At 38.5% G+C, this 15,991-nt stretch overlaps 1 protein-coding gene across 3 annotated transcripts in view; it reads right to left on the reverse strand.

Annotated features, from left to right (window-relative positions):
• Window positions 1-6,036: 6,036 nt before the first annotated feature.
• Window positions 6,037-15,991, reverse strand: part of LOC146425621 (amyloid-beta A4 precursor protein-binding family A member 1-like) — a 232,581-nt gene continuing 222,626 nt past the window's right edge. For 2 of the 3 annotated variants that reach the window (XM_085041585.1, XM_085041583.1), the window contains 8 exons: window positions 14,605-14,637; window positions 13,627-13,713; window positions 12,819-13,004; window positions 11,627-11,806; window positions 10,647-10,859; window positions 7,621-7,740; window positions 6,900-7,040; window positions 6,037-6,542 (listed from right to left, as the gene is read on the reverse strand). In XM_085041585.1, coding sequence (XP_084897711.1) covers window positions 6,471-6,542; window positions 6,900-7,040; window positions 7,621-7,740; window positions 10,647-10,859; window positions 11,627-11,806; window positions 12,819-13,004; window positions 13,627-13,713; window positions 14,605-14,637 — 1,032 coding nt within the window. In that variant the 3' untranslated portion in view covers window positions 6,037-6,470. The remainder of the gene's footprint in view (window positions 6,543-6,899; window positions 7,041-7,620; window positions 7,741-10,646; window positions 10,860-11,626; window positions 11,807-12,818; window positions 13,005-13,626; window positions 13,714-14,604; window positions 14,638-15,991) is intronic. The other variant, XM_085041584.1, reaches the window with a different exon arrangement.

The raw sequence follows: 15,991 nt of genomic DNA on the forward strand, positions 1-15,991 counted from the left end.
CTGTGAACCAGTGGGAATCTCATCTAAGAGTTAAAACTGCAAAAGGCCTTGACTGGGAGAGATAGGCCTTGCTCCTGGCATGGAAGCAGCCTGGCCTCAGCTCAGGAGAGTCTGCACAGCACCTTATGGACAAAAGAACTCATGTTGTGAGACTCTGAGCTTTTTGCCCCCCTTCCACCAGCACAGGCGCCTGTCTGTGGCCTCCAGGGCAGAAGGCTGAACTCTTAATTCAAATTCAAATCGTAGGTAACAGCTCTGGCCTGATGGCTTATCAGCTAAGCATGCATTTGAAACCAGCACAGAAACCGCTGAATCATCCCATGAAGGACTGTCACCTTGGAGGGGGCTTTGGGGGTCTCCAAAGACCACCAGGATATACGGAGCATGCGTGGTGCACATGCTAATGATATTAATGACTTCTGAGAAATGATTTGTATAACCACTCCTATCCTGAAGAATGTAATTAATATTCATGATTTTACCTATAACTCTGTGTCTTTGGGGTACTGAGGTGTGTGTGTTTGGTGGAAACAATCCCCACACATCCGGTGCACCGAATAAAGCAAATACCCACTTCTCTGACTTGGTCTCTGAAGTGTCTCTGAGCTCGATTGGGGCGAATCAAACTGGCACCCCAGATGGGACCCTGACTCTGCTCGGCTGCCTGATCCTGGGGTAAGCAGACCTCCCAGTCGCGACCCTGAATTTTCAGGGGAAGCTCAGCTGTCCTGTGGCTCACGGTGGGAGTAGACTAAGGACCATCTGCACCAAATTAAGGTATTTGCTACTTTTAAAATAAATGCGTGCAGGTCCGGGGTGCTAGCCCCGAGGGTGGGTTGAGACTGGGTCTCCCGAAATTAGTCCCAGGCAAGGGGTTGGACCCCTGGGGTTGGACCCCGCTGTCAAGAAAAGGTACTTTTAAGGGTTGGACCCCGCTATAGTGAAAGGTACCTTTAAGGGGTTGGACTCCACTGTATTACACCATACTGTGATTTTTGTTCTGTCTGTTGTTATTCTGTTACTGTGTTACTGTGTCAATATTTTGTTGCTGTGTGAGTGTGAATGAATGAGACGTGTCTCCGACACTGAGCGAGAATGGAGCTTTATCTACGTTTCCGTTCTCTGGCGACAGAAACGGCCAGAGAAAAGCGAAGAGACTGGCAAAGAGTGAACGAGTGTGGGTCATATATAAACCATTGGTTTGGAGTGTCTGGAGGGGGGCAGATTATATTGTTGAATGGAGGGATTTTGGCTGCTGAGTTGAGAACGCTCGGACCCCAACACCTTTCTAGTATTGCTCTATTTGGTTTTGCGATTAAAATTCTGTGTTTTGTGTGTGGAAACCGTTGTGAAACTTAAACTTAGTGCGCGTGTATTAATTGTGAGAGGAAGTGATGTTGTCTATTTGCTCGAGTGCTTCTGAAATTTTTTAATGTGTGTGCATGTACTGTGTGTGCAAAATTTTACCTGTGTTAATTGGTATTTTTGCCGGCATATAAATTTATGCGGGGACGCCCGCAAGATAAAAATAACTAATTGAATCTAATAAATACCTCTTTAGAGCTCCTGTGTGTAACTGCTGAAATATGGTTGTATAGAATGTTGTAGTAGATGGAACTTGCAATTAAATAAGAGTAAGGGGGAAGGGCTGCGTTTCGATACTGCAGAGGGAATGTTTAGAAATGTGAATTGTCTGTTAAGAGTTCTGTCTAGGTCACCAGAATGACTTTGTGAGACAGTGAGCACCCCCAGGGAGTAGTGCGGGTGGGGGCTGAAGAAGGGCTGAATAAGCCCTGAAGAAACTGGTTAGAAAGATACTGCAAATGTATGTAAGAAAGGATAAAAAAGGCAAAAGCAAAAGTGATGCCAAAGAGACACTGAAAGCAAAAATGTCTGTAGAAAAGATATACCAAATTTTGTAATTAACTATTTCACGGTTAAAATCTCCTGCCTGGGTTACTCTGAGTTGCTGTTTTGGTTTTTTTGAACAAAGGTTTGCTCGAATGCTTTTAATTCAAATTTTTTACCCTTCAAGCAGCCAGCCAAATTGCCTTAGAGAAAATGCAAATTAACTGCTGCAGAGGAAAAATTTTAGAACTGCTGAGGAGAAGGTGGAGACAAGGTGTGTCTCTGAGCCACTGTCCGGGGCTGTTCAAGCAGCCAAGAACGTGACAATGTGTGCTTAATTCATGTCCCCAAGAGGGTTCAGTCCTTTCTGTATGGTTGGTTGTCATGGCAAGTAACTTTTGCAAAAAGGTGTTCTTCCCCATGCTTTGAGAATTTGACAGCCACTTTTAGAGAACACGGTGGCGTGATGCTAATTTTATAAGTTACCAAATCCAGTGGCTGGCGGCTATTGATTGTCTCAGAATGTAGCCAGAGGCTGGCCGCACTGTCTGCAAGCTGTGCAGCCAAAGCTCTGATGGTAAGTGAAGCCCGAAGGCTGACAATAGGAATATACCTCATAAGTTTCACACCAAGCTAAAGATTTATTAACTCAAAGAACATCTGAGTAGATGACCAGCGCAGTTATTGTACTGTGAATCTTGTCTAGTAAAACAAGAGTATTTAAGAAAAAAAGAAAAAACCCAAAAACAAGGGGTTTGACTCAGCCTCCTTGAGGAAGTTGGAAAAAAAAACAAAAACAAACCCATGACCGTACGGTATTCAGGTAATAAATCTCCAGACCCAGGCTAGGAAAGATTCGCGAGGCACTCCTTGGTCTGGAGAAAAAATGTATTTAGTAGTGAGTCTTCAAAAGTACTAGAAGAGTAACAATTTGAAAAATACACTATCATTAATGAAATGAAGTTAAAATAAGTGAAACATTGCCTCTTACATAGTCAGCTCAAGCAGCAGAGCTGTAAGTGCTTATAAAATCCTGCGAAGTATATAAAGACAAAATAGTGAATATTTTTACTAATTCTAAATATGCATATAGAGTAATACATGCATTTAAGAAATTATAAGAAAAAAAGGGAAGTTTATTAAATTTTAATTTCTCACTTATTAAAAGAATTTCCAATGGGGAGTTAAACGAGGCAAGAATTCATCATTCTCCCACTCTAACATGTGTTATCACTGTGCAAGTTTGTTTTAACATCTTTCAGTGTGTCCTCATCAGACAAAAACTGTGTAAGACAAGGAACCACTCAAGCCACAGAAGCAAAAGAACTGCTAACTTCCCTCACGACTGTGAGATCCACAGCCAGAGACTCCTCTCCAGTGTGAAACTCCAGACAAAGAGGACACAAAAGAACAATATTAGACAATATAATATACAGTAAATTGGTTAAAAGATGCAACACCAAAATGAAACACATTAAATGGTTTTGTTTTTTGTATTTCCAGAACAGTGTTATCCACAGTCAGCTATCCTAGCAAAACCTTGTAATAATTGTAATGGCAAGTATGGCTTCAGATGCAAAGGGGTAAGTAAGCCAGGAAAAAAAAAAGAGAAAGCTATGTGAGCTTGAATCTAAATTTGTGAAATTGATATATAACAATAACAAAATAATTTCATTTTTAAAATGAAAATGTTTCAAAAGGATGGCTGGCTATTTTACTAAGTATTTATAACTGTTGCTGTTTAATGCATATTTGTTTGTCCAGTGTTTAAAAATCGCTAAAAGTCATAGACCAATCTGCCAGGCTTTGGGCTCTGCAATTTAAAAGTTAATTTAAAATAGCAGTTAAAAGTGCCATTCTTCAGTAGCACATTTGAAGTCCTAGAAAAAGCTCGCAAAATCGTATAAAAGATCCTGAACATCTGTTGATTTTGTGAGTGGCTAATATTTGTGAGCATATTTTTTCTGTAAATTGAAAGATAATCTAGATTTATGGAGAGTAAAACAAAAGACTAAAAAGGAGAGAAAAGATAGCCTAATGGATCACAAGCAAAAGACTAACAGCATGAGAATCTTAGTCAGTTATCCTTTATGCTTTCCTCTTTCCTTTCTGCTCTGTTTGCTAGAAATTCTACCAAGGTGAGGAAGAAAAGTACCCCATTTTACAAGCAAGAAAAGCTATCAGTAGTCCTGATCACTGTCTGGAGCCATGATGTGAGCTGCCAAAACTGAAAAATTTAATGTCTCTGCAACACTTCAAAATGCCTGTGTGTATGGTGTGTGGGAAAGGGACAGGTCAGGCCTTGCCCGGTGAGACAGTGAACTGCTCCTTACCTCACCCCCAGAGCATCCCAGCCCTGCAGTGAGGTCCAGTCATAGACACAGCAGAGGCAGTGCTGCACGGAGATCCAAGCCCAGCCCTATAGTGGAGCCAGTCATGGACACAGCAGAGGACAGTGCTCCATTCTCCCCATCCCTGACTCCAAAGAAACCTGCTAGGAGATGGAAGGCCCAAGAAAGCCAAAAGAATTAACATTCCTCTTAGAATTTCTATAGATTCTGTCTTTCTTCTTTTTCTTCAAAATAACTGCTCAACCAATATCTCTCCACATTAGTGTTGTTCCTCAACTAACAAAGCTTACTCCGAACTTTTATACTAATATATAAACCCACCAATTTTCGGTTTTGCCAGGTAGTTTATACCCTGGCCCGAAGTAAGTAAACTAAAGAAGAACCTTTCTACCATTGTAGAGACCATAATGAATGCCACTGCAGATGCCATAAAAGCACAGCAAATCAAGATAAGCATCTCACAATTAACTATAGATTTGCTGTATGCCAAAAGAGAAAGAGTATGTACAGTTATAAATACAAGCTGTTGCAATTATGTTAATCCTAACTTAAACAAATGTATGTAATAGTTATTTGTGTTATTGCATTGTTATTTACTGTCTGCAATAGTAGTTATTGTTGTCTGATATTATGTACTTGAAATTGCGATGCTTATATTCAATGGCAAAAGTATAAACTTAAATATGAAATAGAGAAAGGTATTTACTTTCATGACATACAAGATTTGTAAAGAATTACAAATTACAAAAGAAAAGGGGGGATTGAGACTCTGAGCTTTTTGCCCCCCTTCCACCAGCACAGGCGCTTGTCTGTGGCCTCCAGGGCAGAAGGCTGAACTCTTAATTCAAATTCAAATCGTAGGTAACAGCTCTGGCCTGATGGCTTATCAGCTAAGCATGCATTTGAAACCAGCACAGAAACCACTGAATCATCCCATGAAGGACTGTCACCTTGGAGGGGGCTTTGGGGGTCTCCAAAGACCACCAGGATATACGGAGCATGCGTGGTGCACATGCTAATGATATTAATGACTTCTGAGAAATGATTTGTATAACCACTCCTATCCTGAAGAATGTAATTAATATTCATGATTTTACCTATAACTCTGTGTCTTTGGGGTACTGAGGTATGTGTGTTTGGTGGAAACAATCCCCACACATCCGGTGCACCGAATAAAGCAAATACCCACTTCTCTGACTTGGCCTCTGAAGTGTCTCTGAGCTCGATTGGGGCGAATCAGTTGCAGCAGAAAATTCGGGTGGGATGTTGCTCATGAGATTGGACCCACGCCAAAGAAGTTCCCAGAGGACTGTCTCTCGTGGGAAGGACCCCTGGCTAAGTAGAGAACCTCTTTTCCTGATTGGACTGACCAGAGGACCCCTCAACCTGCCCCTGTCTGTGTTGCTGGTTTAGAAAGAGGGAAGGAGGGGGGGGTGAGTGCTGAGATTGCTTCTTAAGAGGGTGGGGGTGAGAGCAGAAAAACTGTGGAGAGAGAGAGAAACAAGTAGAGATAAAGAGTATTTGTAGTAGAAGAATTGTGGTGATGAGTAAATTTGAGAATCTGCTCTGTGGACTGAAAAGAGACCCCACACCCTGCCCCTCCCCCCCCCCAACCCGGCTTGTTGACTGTAAAAGAGGAAAGGGGGTGAATACTATAGGTTCTTAAGAGGGAGGGGGGAATGAACAAAAACTGTATGAAAAGTTTATTTTTGTCTGCATTTATCCTCCAACTCTGTTAGGTAATTAAACACTTTTTGCAACTTTAAGCTTGAAGCCTGTTTGCCCTTTTTCTGTGCGTCCTCCTGGCAAGGTCCTGTCTCAAACCCATGACAGGGACCCAACTGCAGAAAATCACATCTCCTGAACTATTTGCTGAAACATGTCAAAATTGCATTGTTTGTATCAACTCTCATAGCACTTCTTGGGGTTCTACTATCCTGAAGAATAGAAAATAAAGGGTGTACATTTGAACAATGGGTTTTATGAAAGCATGAGTTACTCATTCTTCATAGGCATGTAAGTCTTTTTTTTGTGAATCTTACCATGGATACTGCTGCTGCTGCTATTTTACTCTGTGTATGGAGTTGCATAAAGCTTTACTTGTATATAGATGCAACCAAAAAGTCTCATGGCTATATTTTCCCTCCCCCTCTATAGACAACAAATGTTGGGGAGAGAAAAATGTATCTGCAAACACAAATGCAGCCCTAGAAACAAACAGTAATGAGAAGAACTATCCTTCATGCATGTTGCGAACATGAGGTGTCAGTCTTAGATATAAACTGGTTGCTCTTGTGCAGTCAACAGTCTGTACATAGCAGCTGGCATGGTCTTCATAGGAATCTAGAAGGTAATAAAATGTGTTAATCAATACTCCTATTAGGCATGCTACCAAACATGAGTGTCCATAGTCCAGGGAGCACTAGGGAGGAAACTAGCTGAGGTAACATAGGACAGAAGGAAAAGGAAAAGCCTGAGAATTTTCATATCCATACTAAGGTCTGGGGAAAAAGGATTCTCTAAGGTGTTGAGTATGTACCAATTATCAGTTTTATCTGAAGTTGTGGACACTTCAATAATAAGAAAACCCTTGGTGGTTCTCATTCTCACTTCTAGTATTTATATTTGAACAATAACAACCCAAAAGAGGCAATGATGATGAAATATGCAATACTGTCTAGGCATACTGCTTGCTCCTACCTCACCAACAGCATTTGAGAGAATGTGAACAATTTTCTCATGAGATGTTGCTACAACACTCTGCCCATTGATTTCAATGATACGATGGCCAACTCGCACTCCTCCTCGTTCTGCTATACCTCCTCTCATAAGGCTACAGATCTGGAAGGGAAAGGACAAAATTATCACAGTTTTGATGTGGAACAGAGGCTTTTGACCACAAGTGATAATTCAGTATTTACATGCATCTGTCTGCAACAAAGTCTAAAATGTAGTGAATCACTCATTCAAAGCAACATTTATTAGCAATTGAATACTACACATTCTCTTCCAAAAGAAACCATCTATCTGTATTATACTTGTTACTTCATGGTTTGAAAATTTAAGAGTGTATGAAGAGTCATAGTTTACAAAAAGTTCAAAGTGCATAAGCCTTGCATTGAGAATCAAAGACTTTTTTTTGAGACCATAGACAATATTTTGGTCAGAGATACAAATGCTACAGACTGAAAGCAGCCTTCTTTAACTGCAATCAGCCCTTTTACTCCTCTGATTGATTCTAAAGCTATGAAATAAAGTGTCTTTTCCTACTTTTGACTGGGAAAAAAAGTCAGATGAATAACTTTGACCAGTTCAGCTTTGATGTCTTAGACTCTGCTGCAGTGAGGGAAAAAATACAATTAATTACATATGTAAACTTTAACATATAAAAGCATCACCAGATGGTATGGAATCTACTTACAATCCCGTTCTGTACACTGAAGCCTAACTGGTATCTGAGGTCAGGTCTCCTGATCAAGACTCTGGTGACTGGAGGACATCTAACTACATTCAGTTTAACTTGGGCTTGGTTTTTCAAACCCTGCAAAAAATAACAATCAGCATGAAAAATGCTGACAAAGATGGGGTGAAACAATTAAACATGAGCACTAGGAAAAACAATACTTGGAATGTTAATATAGGAATAAGCCTGAATAAGCAATTCTTTGAATGTATCATTATGAAACAGGATGATTCTTGAATACCAGACACAAGCAACAAGATGCTCAGTGAATTGAATGATGCAGTTTAAGCCTCTTCTTGTCAAGAAGCTAATTTGGCTGTTTTAAGAAATCTAGCTTCCTGTTGGTAATTTCTTAATTTGAGAATGCAAATTACTGTTCTAAATGAAGCAAAGGAAACAAAAAGCAGGTCTATGCAGTTGACCAGAAAACTGCCAAACATTCTGTCTGGGAAATGAAATTTAAAATATGCAGCTAAAGTAGATAGTTACAAATAAGTGGCTTTCCTGGTGTAGTTATATTCAATTTTGTAATGCAAACATCAAGTCTGTATATTAAGCAATACGCATATTTACATTACCCCTCCCTTCTAAACTGGATTTATCCCATTCACTATTAAATCTTTGCTACCAGAAGAACTACATGAAGAAGGAAAACCCAAACATAAAAGTGGAGATAATTGTAGAGTCTGACCATTACACATATTCAAGCATTCAGAGGTGTTTCTTGTAGATAAATCCAACTCCTGTGTTAGATCCCCTTTTTTCTATAGAACATGTAGAACTGAACACACATTGCTCTTAAACATTGCATTTGCACACATTTAGCCTTCAATAAACAGAACATATGGGAAAGAGATGCTATGTAGAGAGTGCAGTAGCTTCAAGCTTCAATTATGTTCACATTTATCAATTCCAACACCTGCTTTTGAAATTCTTTCAGATGCACAAAGTCAAATATGGGTCCCATTGAAAACAATGGGTTGTCTGCCATGGACTTCAACAAGATTAGGATTTCATTCAGAAAAATAACTCCTATTACAGCTGAGGTCTCTACATGCACTTTGCTGCTGCTGATATTGTTGAGTCTAACTCTAGACTTGGTACCGACTGGACACTGACATTCTGCTGGGATGAAAAGTCAATGCTGTCTGGACATGACAGTTGCACATTCCCTGAATCTGTTTCTGATAGTAGTTAGCACCAGGTGCTTCTGAAAAAGACATAAGTAGCATAATACAATTAGGGAATAACTATCATATATGGAAAGTTTTTTCCTAGGTTTGTCAGTTTTTAAATGGTTTATAGTGAATTAGTAGCAAGGTTTGTATCTCTAATTTAAAAATAACCTTATATGAAGTACTTGCAAGATATTTTCCCCATCCATATAAAATGCTTATCTTTTTGTATCCTTATAGCATACTAAAAAAACTTGCAATCTTAGGATATTTCTGTAACATTGAAATATATACTTGGGTGACATGTTTCATTTGGGGGTTCATTTGTTTTGTCCAAAAATGTTACATAAACAGTTCTAGATGCATGGCTATAAAGACCTGCAAATGCATCAACTACCTTCTTAACAGAAAGATAAATAACTAGCAGTTCCTCTGGCAACAGCCTCATGTATCCAAAAAAAAAGGAGTGGAAAGGCTTCTAAAGGCAGAAGACAGCAAAGCTAGATTTTTGATTGTTTTCATTTTGAGAAAGGACTGAAGATTCTTAATGTGTTACAGCAAAAGTCCATCTGTATGAGAAAAGCATATACCAGTTTTAGAAATAAAACTGATATGGAATAGAAAGCAAGTATGACAAAGCTGATAACATGAAGGTTAGTGAGCTTAGTTCCACTAAAGGTGGCCCTGAGATACTTAAAGTTTTTTCTGCTTCAGGAAAAAAAGAGTGGTGTTGCCAAGGTTTTAATATACTGCATTCATAAGATAGCATTTGAATTCTCTGAATCCAGAATGGCTATCTCAGAGATTTAAATAATATACTGCTTGTTATATTACTTGTTAGTGCATGGTGCTTACATTTTCAGAAACCAGAATATCAGCTCTTTATAGCAAATTTTTCATTGCAAGCATTAAGAAAGGAATCCATGGGCAACAAAGATAGAATTATTTTGTGTATTACTAAACAAACATTTTTTTTTACTGCAGAACACCACTACCCAGCAGGGACATAGAAGGATTTCTATAGTTATATATAGCATTACATTGCATGTCTACATGCTACAATATACAGCAGTTCTGTGGCAATTGCTTATATTAGTAGGTAACCCAGAAAACAATTTAGCGGAATTTCCAACACTCTCAAAGGTTGCATCTTTCCCCCTCCTGAAACTTTGATGTTTAAATACCCCTTCTCTTGTATATTGCATCTACCCCAGAGGCTCTTCATTTCCAGCTGATTTGCCTGCTTTTTGTATTTACATGCTCTCATGTCAATTGAAAGAAAGTTCTTCCAATTAAAAAAATCTCACCATTTAGCCAAGTTCAAAGAAACATTATACTTTCCAATACACTGAAGTTGTTTCTACAGAAAATAAAGAGGTTTCATTTTTCTTTTAAAGTCAAAATTTAGGAAAATTGTAAAATATGTTTAAAAAAAAAGAAACAAGCTTTAAGAAAAAAAATTAGGCTAAAATTGTACCAATGCAGATTTCAGGCACCTTTGTCTCAGACTGTCCTATGAAGTTTAGGTGCCTCTAGATAGTAAGACATCTTCCTTTTGTATTCAAATATTCCCTTGGGGCCTGAAGTCCTGCCCTGTGCCCTGATCTAAGCAGCTAAATGCATAGTTCCCTTCTTAGGGCTCAGAAAAGAGGTAAAACAGAATTTGCCCTTTACTTTAAGGTCATCAAAATGAAACTCCTATAAAACGCACAAGATCAGAGTTAACAAACAACTAGTTCTATATTTTTGCCGTCCCAGTACTCCAATAAAGGTTTTATAACATGTAATATCCAGGAATGTTCTCTGTACCTTTATAATGCTCTGGCATGTTGAGAGTGGTAAGCCAACCAAACTGGTCCCATTAATTGACATGATCTGATCCCCTATATTTAGTTTCCCAGACTTCTCTGCTGGTCCTCCATGCATCATGTTGGCTATGATAACTGTAGGCAAAATGGATCCCCAGCCAGATTCCACAATCACTACACCTAGAATTTCTCCCTTTTGCTTTTCAATGTAAACCTAAATAATAAGAAAGAGAGTTTCAAACAAAAGTTTTTTTCTCATCTATGGAACTGATGATCCCACCCCCATATGTTTTCATAAAAACAAACACAGGCTTTTCATTTGCAAAATGCATTTCTTATTCAAAGACAAAGCACAATAGGGTATACAGTTTAACACAGTTTAGATGCCTTTAACCATCAAATAACATTAAAATTAGAGATTTTAATTCAACCCCCCCCCATCCCAAGTAGAAATCATCTGTTCATACAGATGGAGGGAGCTGATATAGAAGAAATCCTGACATGATGGACTTTGGTGGACAGAACCAAGTCAGGGAGGGATTTAAAGCAATTGTGACTGGGTTTTCAGAACCAATTATCTATGTGTTACAGTGCTACAGTATTTAATCTTTATTAACAAAACCAGCATCAAATATATAGCCTTTTTAATCCATGGTCAACCACTCTTATAAACCTCAGTGCCTCCAAAAATTTTATGCTGTCTACTGTATATTCACTTCACTGATGTAATGTCTCAAAAGTGAAAATTGTTTGGTAAAAAGAACACACAGACACAGTAAATCGTTCAACTATTGATAAATGTCACTGCTTACTCTTAAAACAGAATTGCCCATGGGATAAACCTACTGAGAAGGATAGAAATTACCTCAGTGAGGTTATTTATTAGAAGCACTAATAGCTTTCTAATCATTGACAGTACAGGCCTGAACTCAGGATACATGAGCTTAATGGTATTACGGGAAGAAAAAAGCAGAGACATACATCTTTGCAGTTTTCAGATTTGGAAAAATGAATCAGGTCATCATTGAACATGTCCTGGGTATTGAGCAAGTCACTATATTCCTTCTGGCTTAGATCTTCCGGATTGATTCCATTTGCCCTCAGAAATTCCTGGTAGGCCACACTAAATGCTTGACCTATAGACTGTGCAATCAGCTGTGCCTGTAGCAATTCCCAAAGAAGAAAAGAACATCAAACATTCCAATGGTTTCATTCACTGACACATTCGCTGTTAGAAACATGCTGCACAATGGTTGATGCCTACAAGGTAAGCAACTGTAATAATATTATTTAAAAATTAACCTAACATAATAAATCAAAAAGCAAAACAGAACATCAACATAGTCATCCGTGCAGTGAACCCAGATGAGCAAGTAACTCCACATAAGAAACATGAGTAAAGCCTTCTTTTCACAGATAAGTACTGCTAACATAAAGGTATACCCATTGCATTACTTGAAACTGAGAATCCAGAGGGAGAACTTGAGCTCTCACCAGTTGCATCAGCTGCATGATCATAAGTCCATGGGGCCTGATGGTATTCATCCGAAAGCACTGAGACTCTGGGAGGTGCCCCCTGACTGGAAGCTATCCAACGTTATTCCAATTTACAAGAAGGGCAGGAGGAAGATCCGGGAAAATTACAGACCTGTTAGACTAATCTCAGTACCTGGGCAAATTATGGAGAAAATCATACTACGAGGATGGGGGGAATAACTTCAGCTGATCCTTCTGAAACCTTTAATTAAATCAGAAGGAAAGACTAATAAAGAAAAAAAGCTTAACACACCCATTAAAGTAATGTATCAGTAATCCTTATGGCAATATTAGGGAATGGAAGCTCCCTTTAAAAATAATCTTCCTTGATGGATGCTCGCTCTTACAGATCTTGAGCTGGCATATGTAAGCTGTGGCAACAATGTTCTTTTAGAATCTGCCCCTCACCGTCTTAAAAAAAATTAAATTTACTTGAAAATCCAAGTTCTGTATAAAGTCAATTTGCAAGTAAAACACAGGGTTCCATTTTGCAAAGAGAAAGGAAGTTCTGCTTTGATGAAATATTATTATGCAAGTAATGAACAAGCCAAATGGGATTATTTGCTATAGACTTTCATGTCTGTCAAGATGTGCTCACATTTTACCTCCTAGAAAAATCACAAGATAAAATTCTTACATCCTCAGACTCAAAGACGTGGCAAATCATTTTGTGTTGCCTTTTTCCATCTTGGGAGGCATGAGATGCTTCCACATTGCCCTGGGAATTTGATTGCAGCATTCGTCTGCGAGCCATCAGGACAACTATATTCCCTATATCCACAATGTAAGAAATGGTCCTCAGGGGGTGATCCATCATAGTTTCCTGAAGGATTGAAAAAATGTATCAGATGCTATTTTAAGCAGATTTTTATTGCACTTTTGGTGTTTTATGAAGAGATTATTGGGAGTATTACACATTTATTAAGTAAATGCCTACAAACTGGAAAAAAGTATCTTGTATGAAAGGAGGAACCAAGAGGAAACAACAGCCTCACTTTCAAAAAAAGCAAACCAAAGAAAAGCACATTTTGAAAATGTGGAAAAGAACACAAAGACTTGGGTGTCTTGGCCTTAACACACAACATGCTGAGGACTTCAAATTATTTATCATAATCAAATACTTCAAGCTTGTCTGGGGACAAGCTCATACTTGTCATATTATGGCACTAGGCTGCCTAGAGTGCTGTATTATGTGAACCAAGCTTCTTACCTTTTGGGCTGACTGCAATTAGCATACCTGCCAAATCAGTCAGAGAACTCTGATAACCTCCATGTATGACGTGGTTCTCGAGCATAGATTTCTGACCAGCAAGTCTTGGAGGGAACTATAAGAGCCAGCACTCCATGAAAGTCAGATTTTGGCAGGTAGATCAATGTCTATTTCAAAGGACTATTATTATAATACTAACAAGGCTTGACCAGCAAAGCTGCTTCTTTGTCCATACCTGTGTGTCTGCATTCAATACTTTTATTCTCTGTGTAGAAATGAAGAGGTCCACTTCAGTCACGGGTTGCGATTCGCCTTCTGGAGCCTGCAAATAAATGGAATAGAGTCAGTAACATTAGTGAACATCCTTAATAATTATATTAGACCACAAACAAAAAACAGGCACCGGAACAGCAATTCAAAACAAAGTAATAGATTGCAGAAGCTAAACAAAAATATATGGAAACACTGTATTGGATACGAAAGTTGGTTAGATGCAATTTGTAAAATTTTGAATCCCATAAAAACCACTCTGACCTCCCTTCCCATACAGGGGCTTAACAGAGACTGCTCAGAATAGGAAAAATGTGTAACACAAGTGTAATTAAAAAAAACTTATAGTACAGTTCTGGTGAGAGGCACTGTCAGACAATATGCTATTAATGTGCAAACTCCCTCCAGAAGCCATACCTTTGTTAGCAAAAAGCAAATGCTTTCATTTTTAAGTGCCTTTAAAAAAAAAACAGATGACTATTTAAGAACTCTATGATCATGACATATTAATAAAATATTAGTCAATCAGCATGTAATTGTGTCTATACTTTTTTCCTTTATTTGAAATAGCTGTGAATCAACCAAAACACTCCCTATACAGGAATAAAAAAAGCAATGTTTTTTCACTTTACCAGTTTTCAGAATAAAACCTTTGACACATATGTCCTATTTCTTTGGTATGCATTTTTGGTACTACCTGTACCCCTTTGATAAATCAAATCTTCACCTTATTTCTAACACAAAATTGCTAATGATAATCAATGGCTATTGATGGCCAACCAGGTGATTGATTTCTGAGAAATGTTAACTGATATGGTAGCTCAGAAATAAATCTAAAAACCCTTACCGAAGGGAGAAAAGAACAAGAAAAAACCCCTCAAAAACACAACAAAACAAACAAAAAAACAGATGTAACATCAATTGGATGGTGGTTGTACTGCACCTTCTTCCTGCCTTTGGCTAATTTCTGGGCCATCTGTTTGGCATGTAATAAACAAAGATGGAAAATAAGTTAGAGAAGAACTTGCAAAGACTCTTAAGTCAAACAGGAATATAGGCACTAATGACAGGGCTCAATCTATTGTTCTGAATTAGTCTTTTCTTAGATTAATTTCCTCCTTTTTTTTTGGTTTTAAAAAAAGCTTCATGTTTATCAGCTTTTAAAAAAATAAAATTAAGAGAGATCTTCACCAAGAGAGTATATAAAAGTTTTTTTTCTACCTAAACATTACTCTGAAGAAACAGTTTCCTCCCCCACTCTCCAAGAGCCTTTCCTCATTTACAGCAGTACAAATTAAGAGTGGCTCCTTCAAAGTAAAATCAGCATAAGGTGCAAGAAAAGAATCCTACCCATTATTATTCCTACATTTTCATATTTCAAGAATTTAAATACAAATTGCTTAATGTTCTCACACACACATGGAATCATAAATCCCAAATCATGCAATCTTTACTCCAAACACAGAAATATATTAAACTTTCCTGAAAAAAAACATAGAAGTTATATCTGACTGAACCCTTTTGCCCCCAACTACATCTCCTCCTATGCAAACACACCAATGCATTTGGAGACCAGGTATTTCTGTGAAACCTTCATAAGGATTTTTCTTTACCATGACCTTCTGCCAAGAATGAAGAAATTTCATAAACTTTACTTCATAAACACCTAAAATGATCTCTTCTAAAATTATCTCTTATAATGAAGCAGTATTACTTTAACTCTGCTTTATACCCAAAGATATTTCATCATAATACCATGAAAATATCTTATGTACTATTACTGTGACAAGTACAGTGATTGAAAATAAGCACCACTGACATTCCATTGCTTTTAAGTTGGGTAAAATATAAGGCCAAGGACTCTAAAGACTCTTAAGTTGGTGGTTTCATTAAGGGGTGGTGGGAATTGGGTGGGTGGGCAGTACTACAGCAAGTTGTCAGCATTTGGAGTCCACCAGGAAGAATTTGATATTCATGTTGGTGGCTACTTCCTCACTCCAGCAGAGCCAATCCCTGGCAGCTCCAGATGGACATGCCACTGGTCAAAGCTGGGCCAATTAGAAATTGCCGTGATGCCTCTGTGATAACATATTTTAGAAGAAGAAGAGGCGAAAAATTTTTTGTGCAGTTGTAATTGTGGACAGAGTGGGATGGGAACATGTGAGAGGAACAACTCTGTAGACACCAAGGGCAGTGGAGAAGGAGGGGAAGGAGAGGAAGGAGGTGTCTGCACCCTGTGGTGAAGACCATGGTGAAGCAGCTGTGCCCCTGCAGCCCATGGAGGACCATAGGGATGCAGAGATCCACCTGCAGCCCATGGAGGAGCCCAC

The sequence above is a fragment of the Lichenostomus cassidix genome, chromosome W (assembly GCF_008360975.1).
Source record: "Lichenostomus cassidix isolate B80296 chromosome W, HeHo_3.0, whole genome shotgun sequence".
NCBI classification, from domain to species: Eukaryota; Metazoa; Chordata; class Aves; order Passeriformes; family Meliphagidae; genus Lichenostomus; species Lichenostomus cassidix.